The following is an 18,970-nucleotide window of genomic DNA, read 5'->3' as shown; positions in this document are numbered from 1 at the left end:
ATCTTTTGGTTCTTGCATTCCTCAGAGCCTTGGAGTTCCTGGTTTTAGCCAGTTGAGGCGAAAGAGGGAGGAGAGAAGTTACACCCACTTCTTGACCACCTTGTCCCTGAAATGACATATATCATGGCTCTCATATTCCAGGAGTGAAAAGTAGTCACATGACCTCACCTAGATGCAGAGGGTTCTGGGAAATGTAGTCCCTGGCTGGGGTGCCAGTTTCTAGTGAAACATGACTCCATATTTTGCAAAGGGAAGTATGATTTTGTTGGATCACTGACCAACTTGACTCCACACCCATTCTATACCCCACAGATATTGATGAATGCACTGAAATGTGCCCCATCAATTCAACATGCACCAACACTCCTGGGAGCTACTTTTGCACCTGCCACCCTGGCTTTGCACCAAGCAATGGACAGTTGAATTTCACAGACCAAAAAGTGGAATGTAGAGGTAAGCAGAGGGTTTGATGGACAATCCAGAAAAGACATTTCTCTTTGTTCTTCTGGGTTTCTTGATATTCTCCAGTTCTTTGCAGATATTGATGAGTGCCGCCAAGATCCATCAACATGTGGTCCAAATTCTATCTGCACCAATGCTCTGGGCTCCTACAGCTGTGGCTGCATTGCAGGCTTTCATCCCAATCCAGAAGGCTCCCAGAAAGACGGCAACTTCAGCTGCCAAAGTAATCATCTCTTCGTATGTGTTGGCAATGGAATCTGTTTCTGGCTTTCACTGGAAAATGCTCATTCTACCCAACCTCAAGATCTTCCTCTTACTGTTGCCTCATCCGCATATTCTGTTTCTTTTCTTCTTCATCCATTTCCTCTTTCAATAAATGATTTTTGGATTACCTATTAATTAATTAATTAGTTAGTTAAACAGGCCCCTGCAGTAGGCGCTGAAGATTTGGTCCTAAATATGATAGGCATGATTCTTGTCCTCTTGTAGCTTATAGTCTAGGGAAGGAGCCAGAAAACACACACACACAATTATTTAATTATAACTATGAATAAAACAGCAAAGAAACATAGTGTGCTTTGAAGTGACTAATAGGATATTGATTATGCGCCAAGCAAACAGTTAAGCAGAAACCTGAAGGAGGAGAAGCACTGTTCTAGAGGAAGAATGGAGATCATGCTGTTCTGGGTTATAGCAGATGCAAAGGTCCTGAGGCTCACACCAAAGGAGGACAAGGGGAAGTGGCATTAGACATATCTGATGAAGTGGACAGAGGTCAGATTCTGCAGGGTCTTGGTGGCTTGTGAAGAATTTTGAAAGGGCTGGATGCAGTGACATGCCTATAAACAACACTTTGGGAGGCCAAGGTGAGAGGATCACTTGAGGCCAGGAATTCAAGACCAGCCTGGGCAACACTGCAAGACTCTGTCTCTACAAAAAATAATGATAAAAAATTAGCCAGATATAGTAGCATGGGCTTGTAGTCCTAGCTACTCAGGAGACTGAGGTGGGAATATCACTTGAGCCTAGGAGATCAAGGCTGCAGTGAGCTATGCTCATGCCACAGCACTCAAGCCTCGGTGACAGAGTAAGACCCTGTCTTTTTTTTTTTTTTTTTTTTTTTACGGAGTCTCCCTCTGTCGCCCAGACTGGAGTGCAGTGGCGCTATCTCAGCTCACTGCAACCTCCATCTCTGGGTTCAAATGATTCTTCTGCTTCGGCCTGCCGAGTAGCTAGGATTACAGGTGCCCCCACCACACCCAGCTAATTTTTGTATTTTAGTAGAGACGGGGTTTCACCATGCTGGCCAAGCTGTTCTTGAACTCCTGACCTTGTGATCCGCCCACCTCGGCCTCTCAAAGTGCTGGGATTACAGGTGTGAGCCACCATGCCCGGCCAACCCTTTCTTTTAAAAAAGAATTTCAGAGTCCTTTCCCCCCCAAGAATAATGGGGAACCATGAAAGGTTTAAAACTGTTAAAGTATGGATTATTTATCACATTAAAAATATGTGTACCTTATTGGAGGCAATGAAGTATAACAAGCAAATGAATATAGCTGATGTATTTCCCAATATAATAAAGATAATAACAATGCCACTGGTTCTCCTATACGTTTCTTCTCCACTCTATCTCCTCGTATCCTCCTCAGAAAACCACTTGGAATTTTGTGTTTATTATTTCCCTACTTAAAAAAATATTTTCCCCTGGTACGTACCCCTAAACAATATCTGCCTAGTATTGCTTGTTTTGGAGTTTTGTAAAAGTGGTATCATACTACATATGACTATAGATGTATGTCTTTTATATGTATGACTTCTCTAATTTGCTCTGTTTCACTCATTATCATGCCTCTTAGAGTATAAGTTGTGCAGGGACATAATATGGAGTGAGAAGTCACACATATAAAAAACATACATCCATAGTCATATGCATGATTGCCTCTAAGAGGCATGATATTGAGTGAAATAGAGCAAAGTAGAAAATTGTGTGCTGTAGTAAACACATCCTTCATGTTGTAGTGTGTAGCTGTGGTTTGTTCATTTTCTCCCTCGTGTATTAGGCTAATAGATGGATTTTAAGCCAGGGAGGGGAGGACATGAAATCAGATGTGACTTTTCATCATATTTTGCTGAGGTTGAAATTTTTTTGGTTGCTGTTGTTTTCTTCCTAGGGGTTCCCTTCAAATGTAAGGAAGATGTGATACCTGATAATGAGCAGGTCCAGCAATGCCAAGAGAGAACCACAGTGAAACCTGAATATGCAAGTATTTCTTAAGGTTCCTAGTTTCTGAGGTTTTCTTAGAAGTCATTCAGGTAGAATGTTGTTTTTGCAGTTCTAACAAAGGCAAAAGTAATAGTGGCCAAAACCAGACAGCAGTTTATTTTTCTCCTCTGTAACCAGCTGAGTGTAAGCTGTGCAGAGTTCGTACAATGGCTCCATTATGCTCTGCCAGCATCAACACAAGCCTCTCACTTTGTGGTCCAAGATGGCTGCTCCAGCTCCTGCCCTCACATCTGCATTCCAGCTTGTGGGAAGGGGAGAAGAGGAAGTGAAAGGCATGATCCTTCTCTTCAGGTGTATGACCCAGCACCACTTCTGCTTGCACCTGATTGGGTAGAAATTAGTCACGTGGTCACATCTAGCTGCAAGGGAAGCTGCGAAGAGAGGATATTTGCCTATTGAAAACTTGAGGATTCTCTTAATAAAAGAATAAGAGAATGTATTGGAGTCTTCCTGTCGGTGAAGGTGTTGATGCTGCAACTGAGGGATGCTGGTGTGGGGGTGTTACACAGCCAGCCAGACCAAAAGGAATTTGGACATCCTGATTGTCTAATGAAGTCATTGCAATGAGTAAAGACTCCATGGCCTCTTTAGACATTAATGTCACTATTCTAAATATGAGCTTGTAAATTAGCTTTGGACCACTGTTTTTCTTTTTAAATTGCAGTGAGGTACACGTAACATAAAATTCACCACTTTAACTATTTTGAAGTGTGCAATTCAGTGGCACTTAGACCATTCACAATGTTATGCAGTCATCACCTCAATCTAGTTCTAGAATTGCTGGTTTTTTGTTTTTTTTTTTTGAGATGGAGTCTTGCTCTGTTGCCCAGGCTGGAGTGCAGTGGGGTGATCTTGGCTCACTGCAACCTCCACCTCCCGGGTTCAAACAATTCTTCCTGCCTCAGCCTCCTGAATAGCTGGGACTACAGGCACCCACCACCACGCCTGGCTAATTTTTGTGTTTTTAGTAGAGAGGGGTTTCGCCATGTTGACCAGGGCTGGTCTCAAACTCCTGACCTCAGGTGATCTGCCCACCTCAGCCTCCCAAAGTGCTGGGATTACAGGTGTGAGCCACCATGCTCAGCCAGGTTCTGGAATATTTTTATCATTAAGCAGTCACTCCCCATTTTCCCCTCCCACTAGCCCGTGGCAAACACTAATCAGCTTTCTGTCTCCATGGATTTGTCTATTCTTGACATTTTATAGAAATGGAATTATGCGATATTTTCTCCTTTGTGTCTGGCTTCTTTCACTTAGCATGATATTTTCAAGGTTTATTCATGCTGTAGTACATATCAGAGAACTCCATTCCTTTTTATGGCTGAATAATATTCCATATGGACCACTGTTAGTTCATACATTTCCTCTCCTTTTAATATCACTAAGTAGTTTTGCTATTTGTTTATGTTTGCTTTTTTTATTCATGGAAGGAAAAGGTGATATGATTCTAATTCTGATCAAACAATGAGTTTTTATTTCCCTGAGAATTCTACAGACTCAGGAATTCAGGGCTACCTCATATGATGGGCTTTATGGGCTAATTTATAGATTACATGCTTGGGGGAATAGATGGATTCATGCTCACAAATGCTCTTTTTATTTTTCTGGGTCACAGGTCTCCTTTTGTGCACAAATAAATAACATCTTCAGTGTGCTGGACAATGTGTGTGAAAATAAAACGACTGTAGTTTCTCTGAAGGTAACGATTGGGTCTTTTAAATTATGTTTTGAGTTTCAAACATCCTGGGCACACTTTGGGTGCAGAAAGATGTCTTTATGGTCTGGCGTGGTGGCTCACACCCGTAATCCCAGCACTTTGGGAGGTTGAGGCATGTGAATCACTTGAAGTCAGGAGTTCGAGACCAGCCTAGCCAACATGATGAAACCCTGTCTCTACTACAAATACAAAAATTAGCTGGGCATGGTGGCAGGTGCCCATAGTACCAGCTACTCAGGAGGCTGAAGCAGGAGAATTGCTTGAACCCGGGAGGCGGTGGTTGTGGTGAGCCCAGAGAGCACCACTGCACTCCAGCCTTGGCAACAGACTGAGAGTCCGTCAAAAAAAATAAATAAATAAAGGAAAGAAAGATCTCTTTATAATTAATGGATTGTGAATTAATATTTGATTTTTTATAGCTGTAAGATTTGAAAAATTAGCACATAGTAAATTACCTTTTTACTTGTATAGTTCGATGAGTTTTCTCACCTGAATAGATTTGTGGAACTACCACTATAATTAAGATGCAGAACAGTTTAATTATCTCTAAACTGTTCTGCATCTTAATGTGGAGTGAGAAGTCACACATATAAAAAACATACATCCATAGTCATATGCATGATTGCCTCTAAGAGGCATGATATTGAGTGAAATAGAGCAGAGTAGAAAATTGTGTGTTGTAGTAAACACATCCTTCATGTTGTAGTGTGTAGCTGTGGTTTGTTCATTTCCCCCCTTGTGTATTAGGGTAATAGATGGATTTTAAGCCAGGGAGGGGAGGACATGAAATCCTTTGGGCTTCTCCTTTATAGTCAGATACTCCCTCCACCACTAACCTCTACAAATTCCTGATCTAGTCTCTGTCACTGGAGTTTTGTCTTTTAAAGATTGTTAAATAAATGAAACCACATAGTATGTGGTCTTTTGAGACTGGCTTCTTTGACTCAGCATAATGCATTTGAGATGCCTGAATAGTGTGTGTATAAACAGTGCCATTTCCTCCTCCTCCTCCTCTTTCTTCCTCTTTTCTTTTCCTTCCTCTTTACCGTGAATGAGATTCAGCACATTCTCATTGCTGTATAACCATCACCACTATCCATCTCAAGAACTTTCTCATCTTTCCCAAAAAACGCTGTCCCCGGCAGAGCGTGGTGGCTCAGCCTGTAATCCCAGCACTTTGGGAGGCCGAGGCAGGCAGATCATGAGGTCAGGAAGAGGTCAGGAGATCGAGACCATCCTGGCCAACATGGTGAAACACCATCTCTACTAAAATACAAAAAATTATCTAGGCATGGTGGCACGTGCCTGTTGTCCCAGCTACTCAGGAAGCTGAGGCAGGGGAATCACTTGAACCCGGGAGGTGGAGGTTGCAGTGAGCTGAGATAGAGCCACTGCACTGCAGCCTGGGCAACAGAGTGAGACTTCATCTCAAAACAAAACAAAACAAAAACAACAAAAATAAAAAAACCAAAATATCCCACTCTGTCCCCCTGAAACACTCACTTCGCATCCCAATCTCCAGCCCCTGGCACCCACCATCCTACTTTCTGTCTCCGTGATTCTGGTGACTCTAGAAACCTCCTAGGAGTGAGATCACACAGGATTTGTCCTTTTGTGTCTGATTTCTCTCACTGAGCGTGATGTCCTTGAGGTTCATCCACGTTGTAGCATGGATCAGTGCTTCATTCCTTTTTCATTACCGAGTAATATTCCATTTTATCAATGTGTCATCATTTAGTTTATCTGTTCATCTTTGAAAGACATTTGGATTATTTCCAGTATTTTGGAGATTATCAATAGAGCTGCTATAAACAAACATCCATATATAGTTTGTGTGTGTCTGTGTGTGTGTGTGTATGTGTGTATATATATATATATATATATGAGCATAAATTTTAATTTCTCCAGCATAAATACCTAGGAGTTGTTAGGTTATTACAGTTGTTGATATTAAGTTTTTCTTTCTTTCTTCTTTTTTTTTTTGAGATAGAGTTTCACTCTTGTTGCCCAGGCTGGAGTGCAATGGTGTAATCTCGGCTCACCGCAACCTCCACCTCCCAGGTTCAAGTGATTCTCCTGTCTCAGCCTCCCAGGTAGCTGGGATTATAGGCATGCACCACTACATCCAGCTAATTTTCTATTTTTAGTAGAGAGGGGGTTTCTCCATGTTGGTCAGGTTGGCCTCAAACTCCCGACCCCAGGTGATCCACCCACCTCAGCCTCCCAAAATGCTAGGATTACAGGTGTGAGCCACCACGTCTGGCCAAAACCTAGTTTTTCTCAAGCTTTACGTTGAACTCATTGACATTGTCATTTTCTTTATAAATCTGGTTATTTCTGTATGAAAATAAGAATAACTTTTTACTTATAATTTTATTAATTTTAAATTAATAAATTTATTCATAAAGTATACATTCATTCCTAGGGTTTTCAGATTAAATTTTTGTAAATGGCTAACCCTATTTACAAACAGTTCAATTTCCTCAAATGTTTTATACTATGTTTATAAATATTCCAAATCCCCCTTCCCCACTCCACGCAAATTTCAAGTACCTAGTGAAGAGGATTTACAAATCTAACAGGCAAAGTCGCCTGGGTCCTCAGCGACTCATAAATCCAATTGATTGAATCTGTAAATGTAGTAATTCAGATTCTTTTAGACATTAAATATGGTTATCTTAAATTGTTCATATTAAAATAACAAGTCTAATTGCTTTTTGCAATAAAAATCATGTGGTTAATTGGTTAGCATCTCTAATGTGTCAAACTGTTCCAACTCTTTTTTTTGAGGGGGGAAAGAGTTTCTCTCTGTTGCCCAGGCTGGAGTGCAGTGGCGCCGTTTCGGCTCACTGCAAGCTCCACCCCCTGGATTCACGCCATTCTTCTGTCTCAGCCTCCCAAGTAGCTCAGCCTACAGGCACCCACCACCACACCTGGATAATATTTTGTATTTTTAGTAAAGAAGGGGTTTCGCCATGTTGGCCAGGCTGGTCTCGAACTCCTGACCTCAGGTGATCCACCCACCTCAGCCTCCCAAAGTGCTGGCATTACAGGCACCAAGCCACCACACCCAGCCCCAACTGTTTAAATAACAGATGTTTCCAGATTATGCTAAAGATGTCAAAAACTTCTAAATTTAACACAAATCCTACTAAGGAGTTTTAGTTGGCCTAAAATTTTCTAACTTTCCTGAGGATATAACGTAACTTTCCTAGCTAGGAAGAATAGACTTGACAAATCAGATGGGCAGGATTTGAAGAGCTTTCAGCTGTAGAATTGAGTAATATGTTTCCTGGAGATGGTGCTAGTCCAGATATTTCTGCTATGTCAGTGGGGAGGGGAATCCCACACCCATACCTTTCGGGGAGTACAGAACTCAGGGCATCCTGTTTCTTTTGGGCACATATCTGTCAAATGTCCTGCTTGCCCCGTGTTTGTTGAAATCCTTTTTTTCCTTTTATCGTCTAATTTGGATAGATAGAAATTTGTGTTGCTGCTCAAATTTCAGTTTAATTTCCTCTACCATCCGACTGGATTTAATTCATTTAATACATTTTCCTGCATGTATTAGGTTCTGAATTCCTTTTAGTGTTTTGGGTTTTTTTTTGCTTGGGTCAGAGTTACATGTGATAATCCATTTATTGATGATAATCAATAATAAGGGTAATCACATGAATATTACTATTATTATTGTTGCTATTGTTTTTCTTACCTTAATCCTCTTCTTCAGACATATCCAGTGTTAAGAGGTAGAAAAGTATCTTCCCCTTTTTACCTTGTGAGCATGTACACACATACACACATATACATACATGCACACACACATACACACATACATGTACACTGGATACATACACACAAATACACACATACACATATACACACATATACATCTCCCCCACATGCACACACATGCACACACATAAGTACACACATACACACATATACATACATACACATACAAATAAACACACACATATACACACATGCACACACACATACACACATACATATACACTGGATACATACACACAAATACACACATACACATATACACACATATACATCTCCCCCACATGCACACACATGCACACACATAAGTACACACATACACACATATGCATATGCACATACATATAACACATACATACACACATGCACTCACACACTTACACACACACCCCACACACATTTACACACATACACACAGGTAGACACACATATATGCATATACCCATACACACATACAGACATACACAGACATCTACACACAGATACACACATACACATACATACACACACATATACACGTTCCTCACACACATACACACATATATATGTACAGGCATATACAAATGTACACACATTCACGAACACACATATATACACACACATATGCATACATATACACAAACACACATACACAGATAGGCATACATAGACATACACAGAGATACACACACATGCACACATGTACACAGCCCAACACATACATATACACACACTCACATACATAAGCGCACACACACACATGCACACACATTGGAGTCATTTTATTGAGCACTTATTTGAGAGGTTTAAGACAGTGATTAATGATTCAGCCTCTGCTGCCAGACTGTCAAGGTTCAAATCATGGTTCTTCCACCTGCTAGATAGGAGTCCTTGTTTCTCCTTTCAAACATCAAAATAATCATAAATAGCCTCTACTTCCTAGATATCTTCTACAAATTAAACAAGTTAATATATAAAAGACATTTAGAGCAACACCTGGCTCATAAAAAGTGTGTGCTATTTTTATTTATATATGCCAGAACATAAATACCATAATATATAATTTAAAGTTAAACCAATTGTTTCTAAACCAAATACGATACTATATACATGATACTCTGTGATTTGCTTTGGTTAACAATGGCTCGGAGACCTTTTTGCTTGTTGTTGCCTGTAGGTGTACTGCAATATTCATTTTAACAGCTATATGGCTATCTCATTATTTGATTTCATTTTCATTTATTGACCCAACTTGTAAGGCACTGAGGCTTTCCACAAACTATCCCAAAATGAACACCACTGGACAAGATCCTTGCATAACTTTTAAGTATTTCTGGAATGATTAATTCCTGGAAGGGGAATTGCTGAGTCAAAGGGTATATGCAATTTACATGGTTATAGGTACAAACTTACTACATTGCATAAAGGTTACATCAATTTATCTTTCTTGCTTGCTTGCTTTTGACAAGATCTCACTCTGTCACCCACGCTGGAGTGCAGTGGAGTGATCACAGCCCACTGCAGCCTTGAACTCCAGGGCTCAAGAGATCCTACCACTTCAGCCTCCTGAGTCGCTGGGACTAGAGTCATGCACCACCGTGTCTGCTCATTTTTAATTTGTTTGTAGAGATGGGGTCTTATTATATTGTCCAGACTGGTCTTGAATTCCTGCACTTGAATTTGTATTTCTTTTCTTCTTTTTTGAGATGGCCTCTCGCACTGTCGCCCAGGTTGGAGCGCAGTGGTGCGACCTCAGCTCACTGCAACCTCTGCCTCCTGGGTTCAAGCTATTCTCCTGCCTCAGCCTCCCGAGTAGCTGGGATTACAGGCACATGCCACCACGCCCGGCTACATTTTTTTTGTATTTTTAGTAGAGACAGGGTTTCACTGTGTTCGCCAGGCTGGTCTCGAACTGCTGACCTCATGATCCACCCACCTCAGCCTCCCAAAGTGCTGGGCTTACGGGTGTGAGCCACTGCACTCGGACTCAATTTGTATTTTTTTTTTTTTTTTTTTTTTTTTTTTTTGAGACGGAGTCTCGTTGTGTCACCCAGGCTGGAGTGCAATGGCATGATCTCTGCTCACTGCAAGCTCTGCCTCCCGGGTTCACGCCATTCTTCTGCCTCAGCCTCCCAAGTAGCTGGGACTACAGGCACCCGCCACCATGCCTGGCTAATTGTTTTGTAATTTTAGTAGAGACGGGGTTTCACTGTGTTAACCAGGATGGTCTCGATCTCCAGACCTCGTGATCTGCCCGCCTCGGCCTCCCAAAGTGCTGGGATTACAGGCGTGAGCCACCGCGCCCGGCCTCAGTTTGTGTTTCTAGTGGGGTTTCTTGAATCAGAAAAAGGAGCCCGAGTGGATGCCCCTTTTAATTCTCCTTTGGATTGACTCCCAGCCTATTCCTTTTCTTTTTTTGAATTATTATTATTTTTTACTATACTTTAAGTTCTAGGGTACATGTGCACAACGTGCAGGTTTGTTACATATGTCTACATGTGCCATGTTGGTGTGCTGCACCCATTAATTCGTCATTTACATTAGGTATATCTCCTAATGCTATCCCTCCCCCATCCCCCCTCTCCACAACAGGATCTGGTGTGTGATGTTCCCCACCCTGTGTCCAAGTGATCTCATTGTTCAATTCCCACCTATGAGTGAGAACATGCGGTATTTGGTCTTCTGTTCTTGCGATAGTTTGCTGAGAATGATGGTTTCCAGCTGCATCCATATCCCTACAAAGGACACGAACTCATCCTTTTTTATGGCTGCATAGTATTCCATGGTGTATATGTGCCACATTAATGAGAAAAAAGACAGTTGTTATTTCATTAATGAGAGAGAGAGAATGAACAAACACGTCTTTCCTTGCAGAATACAACTGAGAGCTTTGTCCCTGTGCTTAAACGAATATTCACGTGGACCAAATTCACCAAGGAAGAGACGTCCTCCCTGGCCACAGTCTTCCTGGAGAGCGTGGAAAGCATGACGCTGGCAGCTTTTTTGAAACCCTCAGCAAATGTCACTCAGACTGTTCGGACGGATTACGTAGGTAGGAGATACCCTTCGTGCAAGGTTACATCTAGGTGATGATTTTGAGAGTTGACTTTGGCAATGGGATTTTCCCTGGGTTTCCCACCCATTCTTACTCCAACTGTTTAAATACCTTGAATTCACAGCAAAGTAAGTCTAATCATATTGACAACATTTTCCATTCACTGAGCACTTGGCAAAGGCCAGGCACTATGCTGAGACCATATCATTAATTTATTCTACAAATATTTGCTGATTAGCTGCTATGTGCTGGGCTAAGCTATGACAGCCATAGGCTGTGCTCAAGTACTTCCTGTTTGCCCTGCTGGGCCCACGTAGAATTGTACTTCCTGGCTACTGTGTGGTTAGGTGGGATTTGGGGACTAGTTCAGGCCAATAAGTTGGGGAATAGAGTAGTTGCCAGTATGTGACTTTCCAGAACTTTCTTTCCCTCTGCCCATATGATTAGCAATGCTTCAGGTCACAGCTGCTCCATCTGCCTGGGTGCCAGAATAAAGATAATATGGAACATGGCCTCAAGTCAATTTACAATAGACACAAAGCATTAATGAGATATAAACGCTTGTTTTTTTAATCCACTAAGACTTAGGGTTGTTTGTTACTGCTGCAAGACTGATCTTTTCCTGACTCATATATACTTGATAGATGACTACTTGGGAATAGTTGGTGCTGTAGATCTTTTACATTAGCACCCTACTCCTGGTAGTAGTTCCAGTATCATTCACATAAACCTAGGAAGTTCCAACCTAATGGATGCCCAGAAGGCCAAGAGGTGGAAATAAAGCATTTGGTGGACTCCAACCAGTAGTGAACAAAATTAGCCTCATGAATCTTATATTTTAGTGAGTTGAGTCAGACAATAAACAAACAGACATCTGGTATACCAAATAGAGGTAGTGCTACTGAGAAAAAATGCAACAGGCTAGGGAGGTTAGAGAGGGTTGGGATTAGAGGGAGAGTTGCTACTTTATATAGTGAGATCAGGGTAAGTCTCACTAGGGCAGGGATGTCAGGGAAGAAAGTCATGTAAATATCTGGAGAAAGAGCAAGTGCAGGAATACCTGGAGAATTCAAGGAACAATGAGGTACCCAGTGTGGCTGAAGTGGCATTGAAGATGGTGATAGCAGTAAGAGAAAGGAAGGGAGATGGAAATGTAGATAAATGTAGGGACTTGAGGTTTTTCTTTTTCTTTTGTTTTTTGAGACAGGGTCCCACTCTGTTACCTAGGCTGGAGTGCAGTGGTGCGATCATAGCTCACTACAGTTTCGCGATCCTCCTGCCTCAGCCTCCTGAGTAGCTGGGAACTATAGGTGTGCACTACCATGCTTGTCTAGTTTTTAAAATTTTTGGTAGAAATGAGGTCTTGCTATGTTGCCCATGCTGGTCTTGAACTCCTGAGCTCAAGCGATCCTCCTGCTTGACCTCCCAAAGTACTAGGATTACAGGCCTGAACCACCACACCCAGCCAAGATTTTATTTGAAGTGAGATGAAAAGACATTGGAAAATTTGGGAACAGGTATGGTATTATCTGGGTTATATTTTACAAGGATTCTTCTGGTTCCATTATCTAGTTTATTTTCAGGCAGGGCCAGTGGGTTAGGTCCTGCAATGTGTTGCCATGATACAGATGAGAAATAGGAGGCATAGAGAGGTTAAGTCAATGCTCAAATCTAGGCAGCTAGTGCGCCACAGAGCTGGACCTCCCAGTTACCACCATCTGACTGCAGAACCTGATCTCTTGTGTACCATGCTAGGCTTGCCCCAATCCCTTACTATTTATTTTGGTTTTAGAAAACATACGAGGCCTGGGGCAGTGGCTCACGCCTGTAATCCCAGCACTTTGGGAGGCCGAGGCGGGCGTATTACGAGGTCAGGAGATCGAGACCATCCTGGCTAACACGGTGAAACCCCGTCTGTACTAAAACTACAAAAAATTAGCTGGGCATGATGGAGGGCATCTGTAATCCCAGCTACTTGGGAGGCTGAGGCAGGAGAATGGCGTGAACCCGGGAGGCGGAGCTTGCAGTGAGACAAGATCGCACCACTGCACTCCAGCCCGGGCAACAGAGCGAGACTCTGTCTCAAAAAAAAAACAACAACAACAACAACAAAAACAAAAAACAAAAACAAAACTTAGAGTAGAGAGAGGATCATGACTGTTGCCTTCCATCACTGTTGACTTTGACCCCATCTTTCCCTGATGCACCTCCGAGGATATAAGAGCTCGCTTCTAAGGCTCCAGCTGGGCTACTCATTTGTTTGGTGCTATGGTCCCCCTATCATTCATCATGGGACTCAAGATCTTTCCTATCATGAATCGAACTTTCTATTCTTTTTCTCTGCTCGTCAAGATGGATGTGTACCTTTTTTTGGACAGAAACCAAATTCATGACCGACTTTCTGGGCGACCTCATAGGAACTCTCCCTTTCTCTTTTTAGACATTGAGAGCAAAGTTATCAACAAAGAATGCAGTGAAGAGAATGTGAACTTGAACTTGGCAGCCAAGGGGGATAAGATGAAGATCACGTGTTCCACAATTGAGGAATCTGAATCCACAGGTACAGTTCCTCTCCTGAGAATGCAGGTGATGGTGTATTCCATTAATAAGCATTTATTGATTCCGTTTCAAGGTGCCAAGACCAGTGCCAGATGGTTGAGAACCAATGAGGGCAGAAATGGCCTATGCCCTCGGAGAGTTTTCCATCTGCTAGGGAAGTCAAACATTAAATGAGCTTGTAATACTGGAGTATTGAGACCTTCACTGGCCTATATGATATGAACTGGTCACATTCAGCTGTTGAGCAGTTGAAATTTGATTAAGCCAGGTTGAGAACTACTGTAAACCTAAAATAAACACCATATTTCAAAGGCTTGGTGCCCAAAAAGAAGGATTAAAACATCTCACTAGTCATTTTTTTGTATTTAAAATAATGTAAAATAAGAAATATTTAAATTTTGAAATATTTAAATTTTTAAAATATGTAATATTTAAAATTTTTAAATATGCAATATTTAAACTATATTTTTAAATTTTAAAATATCACATTTATATGTTGAAATGATAATATTTGGCTTATACTGAGTTAATATATTATTAAAATTAATTTTATCTTTTTTTTTACTTTAAAAAAATGTGTACTAGAAAATTTAAAATTACATATGTGGCTCATACTATATTTCTGTTGGACACTGCTAATCTGTGTCAGGGATGGCAAACCTTTCCTGTAGAGGGCTCGTTAGTNTAAAATAAACACCATATTTCAAAGGCTTGGTGCCCAAAAAGAAGGATTAAAACATCTCACTAGTCATTTTTTTGTATTTAAAATAATGTAAAAATAAGAAATATTTAAATTTTTGAAATATTTAAATTTTTAAAATATGTAATATTTAAAATTTTTAAATATGCAATATTTAAACTATATTTTTAAATTTTAAAATATCACATTTATATGTTGAAATGATAATATTTGGCTTATACTGAGTTAATATATTATTAAAATTAATTTTATCTTTTTTTTTACTTTAAAAAAATGTGTACTAGAAAATTTAAAATTACATATGTGGCTCATACTATATTTCTGTTGGACACTGCTAATCTGTGTCAGGGATGGCAAACCTTTCCTGTAGAGGGCTCGTTAGTAACTATCTTAAGCATTGCAATTAATACAGCCTCTATCACAACAACTTAACTACCATTATAGTTCAAAAGCATTCACAGACAATATATGAATGTGCCTGGGCATGTTTCAATAAAACTTTATTTAAAAAAGTAGGTGACAGCCAGATTGGCCCATAGGCCACAGTTTTCCAGCCCCTGATCTGATCTATGCCTATGATTAACACTGTGATTAATACTTTAATGTGCAAAATGGAAGAGATATTTAAGCGAAGTCCTGAGGAATAGGTAGAGAAAGTAGGAGAGAGTGTGTTACAGGAAGTACAAGCTATGGCTCTGTGTTGAAAAAAAGCTTGGTATGGTCATGGAACTAATAGTAGAGTGGGCTGGAGCACCAGGAACGTGGGGGAGAGAGGGAGAAGAATTGAAGGTCACTGGGCGTGGTGGCTCACCCCTGTAATCCCAACACCTTGGGAGGCCGAGGTGGAAAGAGAGAGACAGGGATACGTCCTATGCCACTTCCTGTAGGGTCCAGCCCCACAGGGTCAGTGGGTTTTTCTCCCCGTGTGCGGAGACAAGAGATTGTAGGAATAAAGACACAAGACAAAGAGATAAAAGAAAAGACAGCTGGGCCTGGGGGAACACTTCCACCAAGACGTGGAGACCGATAGTGGCCCGGAATGCCAGGCTGAGCTGATATTTATTGGATACAAGACAAGGGGGCAGGGTAAGGAGTGTGAGCCATCTCCAGTGATAGGTAAGGTCACGTGGGTCACATGTCCACTGGACAGGGGGCCCTTCCCTGCCTGGCAGCCGAGGCAGAGAGAGAGAGAGGAGAGAGAGAGAGACAGCTTACACCATTATTTCTGCATATCAGAGACTTTTAGTACTTTCACTAATTTGCTACTGTTATCTAGAAGGCAAAGTCAGGTGTACAGGATGGAACATGAAAGCGGACTAGGAGTGTGACCACTGAAGCACAGCATCACAGGGAGATGGTTAGGCCTCCAGATAACATCAGTCAGGCCCTCCACAAGAGGTGGAGGAGTAGAGCCTTCTCTAAACTCCTCCGGGAAAAGGGAGACTCCCTTTCCCTGTCTTCCCTGTCTGCTAAGTAGCAGGTGTTTTTCCTTGACACTGACACTACCGCTAGACCACGGTCTGCTTGGCAACGGGCATCTTCCCAGATGCTGGTGTTACCGCTAGACCAAGGAGCCCTCTGGTGGCCCTGCCCAGGCATAACAGAAGGCTCACAATCCTGTCTTCTGGTCACTTCTCACTATGTCCCCTCAGCTCCTATCTCTGTATGGCTTGGTTTTTCCTAAGTTACAATTGTAGAGCAAGGATTATTATAATATTGGAGTAAAGAGTCATTGTTACAAACTAATGATTAATGGTATTCATACATAATCATATCTATGATCTATATCTAGTATGACTATTCTTATTTTACATATTTTATTATACTGGAACAGCTCGTGCCCTCGATCTCTTGCCTCAGCACCTGGGTGGCTTGCTGTCCACAGCTTTCTGTCCGAACCAGACAGTACCATCCCCCAGGCTTCATCTGCCACTGCCAAGCTAATGGAGGGACCCCTTGGATGTCCCCCCAGACATCATAAATTGAGCACTTCCTCTCTCCTCCTCCTCCTCCTCCTCCTCTTCTTCTTCTTCTTCTTCCTCCTCCTCCTCTTCCTCCTCCTCCTCCTTCTTCTTCTTCTCCTTCTTCTTTTTCTTTTCCTTTTTTTTGAGATGGAGTCTTGTTCTGTTGCCTAGGCTGGAGTCCAGTGGCATGGTCTTGGCTCACAGCAACCTCCGCCTCCTGGATTCAAGTGATTCTCGTGTCTCAGCCTCCCGAGTAGCTGGGACTACAGGCACCTGCCACCATGCTCAGCTAGTTTTTTTTATTTTTAGTAGAGACGGGGTTTCACCATGTTGGCCAGGCTGGTCTTGAACCCCTGACCTCAAGTGATCCACTTGTCTTGGCCTACCAAAGTGCTGGGATTACAGGTGTGAGCCACTCTGCCCAGCTGTGGAAGTTTTTGTTTTGTTTTGTTGTTTTGTTTTGAGACTGAGTCTTGCTGTGTCACCAGGCTGGAGTGCAGTGGTGCGATCTTGGCTCACTGCAATCTCCGCCTCCCAGGTTCAAGTGATTCCCCTGCCTCAGCCTCCCAAGTAGCTGGAGCTACAGGTGTGCATCACTACACTGGGCTAATTTTTTGTATTTTAGTAGAGATGGAGTTTCACTATGTTGGCCAGGATGGTCTGGATCTCCTGACCTTGTGATCCATCTGCCTCGGCCTCCCAAAGTGCTGGGATTATAGGCATGAGCCACCATGCCCAGCCGGAGATTTATTTTTTAATGGTTCTGGAAGTCCGCTGGTTATTTCAATCTCAGAGCAGCACAGTGAGGTGCTTCTCTCTCTCTCTCTCTCTCTCTCTCTCTCTCTCTCTCTCTCTCGTGTGTGTGTATCTGTGTGTGTGTGTGTGTGTGTGTGTGTGTGTGTGTGTGTGTGTGTGTGTGTTTGATCTTCTATAATAACTATTGAGCAAATGATTCCCTCTTTTTTTCCTTTGGGGAAACCTGCAGGGACCACTGGTGTGGCTTTTGTCTCCTTTGTGGGCATGGAGTCTGTTTTAAATGAACGCTTCTTCCAAGACCACCAGGCTCCCCTGACCATCTCCAAGATCAAGCTGAAGATGAATTCTCGAGTCGTTGGGGGCATCATGACTGGGGAGAAGAAAGATGGCTTCTCAGATCCAGTCATCTACACTCTGGAGAACATTCAGGTTTGTGAAGAGGTCTCTACTGAGATTCCTGTCTGCCTGTTGGGAACTCCTCGTCTCTCGATTTCCTTAACTCTCCTTTTTGATGGGAAGCTATTGAGGTCAGTAAGCTTCCACAATTTCTAGCAATTCAAGTCAATCAACAGAAGCCACCGCTAGAGGAATGAGGTCTCCCACTGTTACCAAACAGAACTAGGTCCATTTGCCCATGTGCAACAGAAAGCCAAACACTGAAGCACGGGGTTTTTGTAGAGAGAGAAGTTTATTGCAAGACTGCCAAGGAAGGACACAGGAGTCTGGCTCAAATCTGTCTCTCCAAGCTGGGGGGCTGGGGCAGGTTTTATAGTCAGTGGGTAATGAGCTGCGTTCTGACTGCATCTTACAATGAAGTGATGCAGGAAGGTGTAATCTGATTGGATCCTGCCATGAGGTGATGCCAGGGCTTGATCTGATTGGATCCTGGATCCTGCTATGTGGTTGTTGCTTCTATTATTATTATTATTATACTTTAAGTTCTAGGGTACATGTGCACAACGTGCAGGTTTGTTACATATGTCTACATGTGCCATGTTGGTGTGCTGCACCCATTAATTCGTCATTTACATTAGGTATATCTCCTAATGCTATCCATCCCCCTCCCCCCACCCCACAACAGGACCCAGTGTGTGATGTTCCCCTTCCTGTGTCCAAGTGTTCTCATTGTTCAGTTCCCACCTATGAGTGAGAACATGTGGTATTTGGTTTTCTGTCCTTGCGATAGTTTGCTGAGAATGATGGTTTCCAGCTGCATCCATGTCCCTACAAAGGACATGATCTCATCCTTTTTTATGGCTGCGTAGTATTCCATGGTGTATATGTGCCACATTTTCTTAATCCAGTCTGTCATCGATGGACATTTGGGTTGGTTCCAAGTCTTTGTTACTGTGAATAGTGCCGCAATAAACATATGTGTGGATGTGTCTTTATAGCAGCATGATTTGTAATCCTTTGGGTATATACCCAGTAATGGGATAACTGGGTCAAATGGTATTTCTAGTTCTAGATCCTTGAGGAATCACCGTATTGTCTTCCACAATGGTTGAACTAGTTTACAGTCCCACCAACAGTGTAGAAGTGTTCCTATTTCTCCACATCCTCTCCAGCACCTGTTGTTTCCTGACTTTTTAATGATTGCCATTCTAACTGGTGTGAGATGGTATCTCATTGTGGTTTTGATTTGCATTTCTCTGATGGCCAGTGATGATGAGCATTTTTTCATGTGTCTGTTGGCTGTATG

The 18,970-nt window shown here is 42.1% G+C and overlaps 1 protein-coding gene across 1 annotated transcript in view; it reads left to right on the top strand.

The window, feature by feature from the left end:
- Positions 1–18,970, top strand: part of ADGRE1 (adhesion G protein-coupled receptor E1) — a 55,053-nt gene that overhangs the window by 13,742 nt on the left and 22,341 nt on the right. The window contains exons 5-11 of the mRNA XM_017880047.1: positions 313–453; positions 539–685; positions 2,634–2,722; positions 4,362–4,445; positions 11,109–11,286; positions 13,730–13,849; positions 17,498–17,697. Of these exons, the coding sequence (XP_017735536.1) occupies positions 313–453; positions 539–685; positions 2,634–2,722; positions 4,362–4,445; positions 11,109–11,286; positions 13,730–13,849; positions 17,498–17,697 (959 nt within the window). The remainder of the gene's footprint in view (positions 1–312; positions 454–538; positions 686–2,633; positions 2,723–4,361; positions 4,446–11,108; positions 11,287–13,729; positions 13,850–17,497; positions 17,698–18,970) is intronic.

Source organism: Rhinopithecus bieti, unplaced genomic scaffold (assembly GCF_001698545.2).
Source record: "Rhinopithecus bieti isolate Rb0 unplaced genomic scaffold, ASM169854v2 scaffold_10589, whole genome shotgun sequence".
Taxonomy (NCBI): Eukaryota; Metazoa; Chordata; class Mammalia; order Primates; family Cercopithecidae; genus Rhinopithecus; species Rhinopithecus bieti.
Note: the sequence above shows the minus strand (reverse complement) of the source record. Positions and strands in the feature narration are given on the sequence as shown.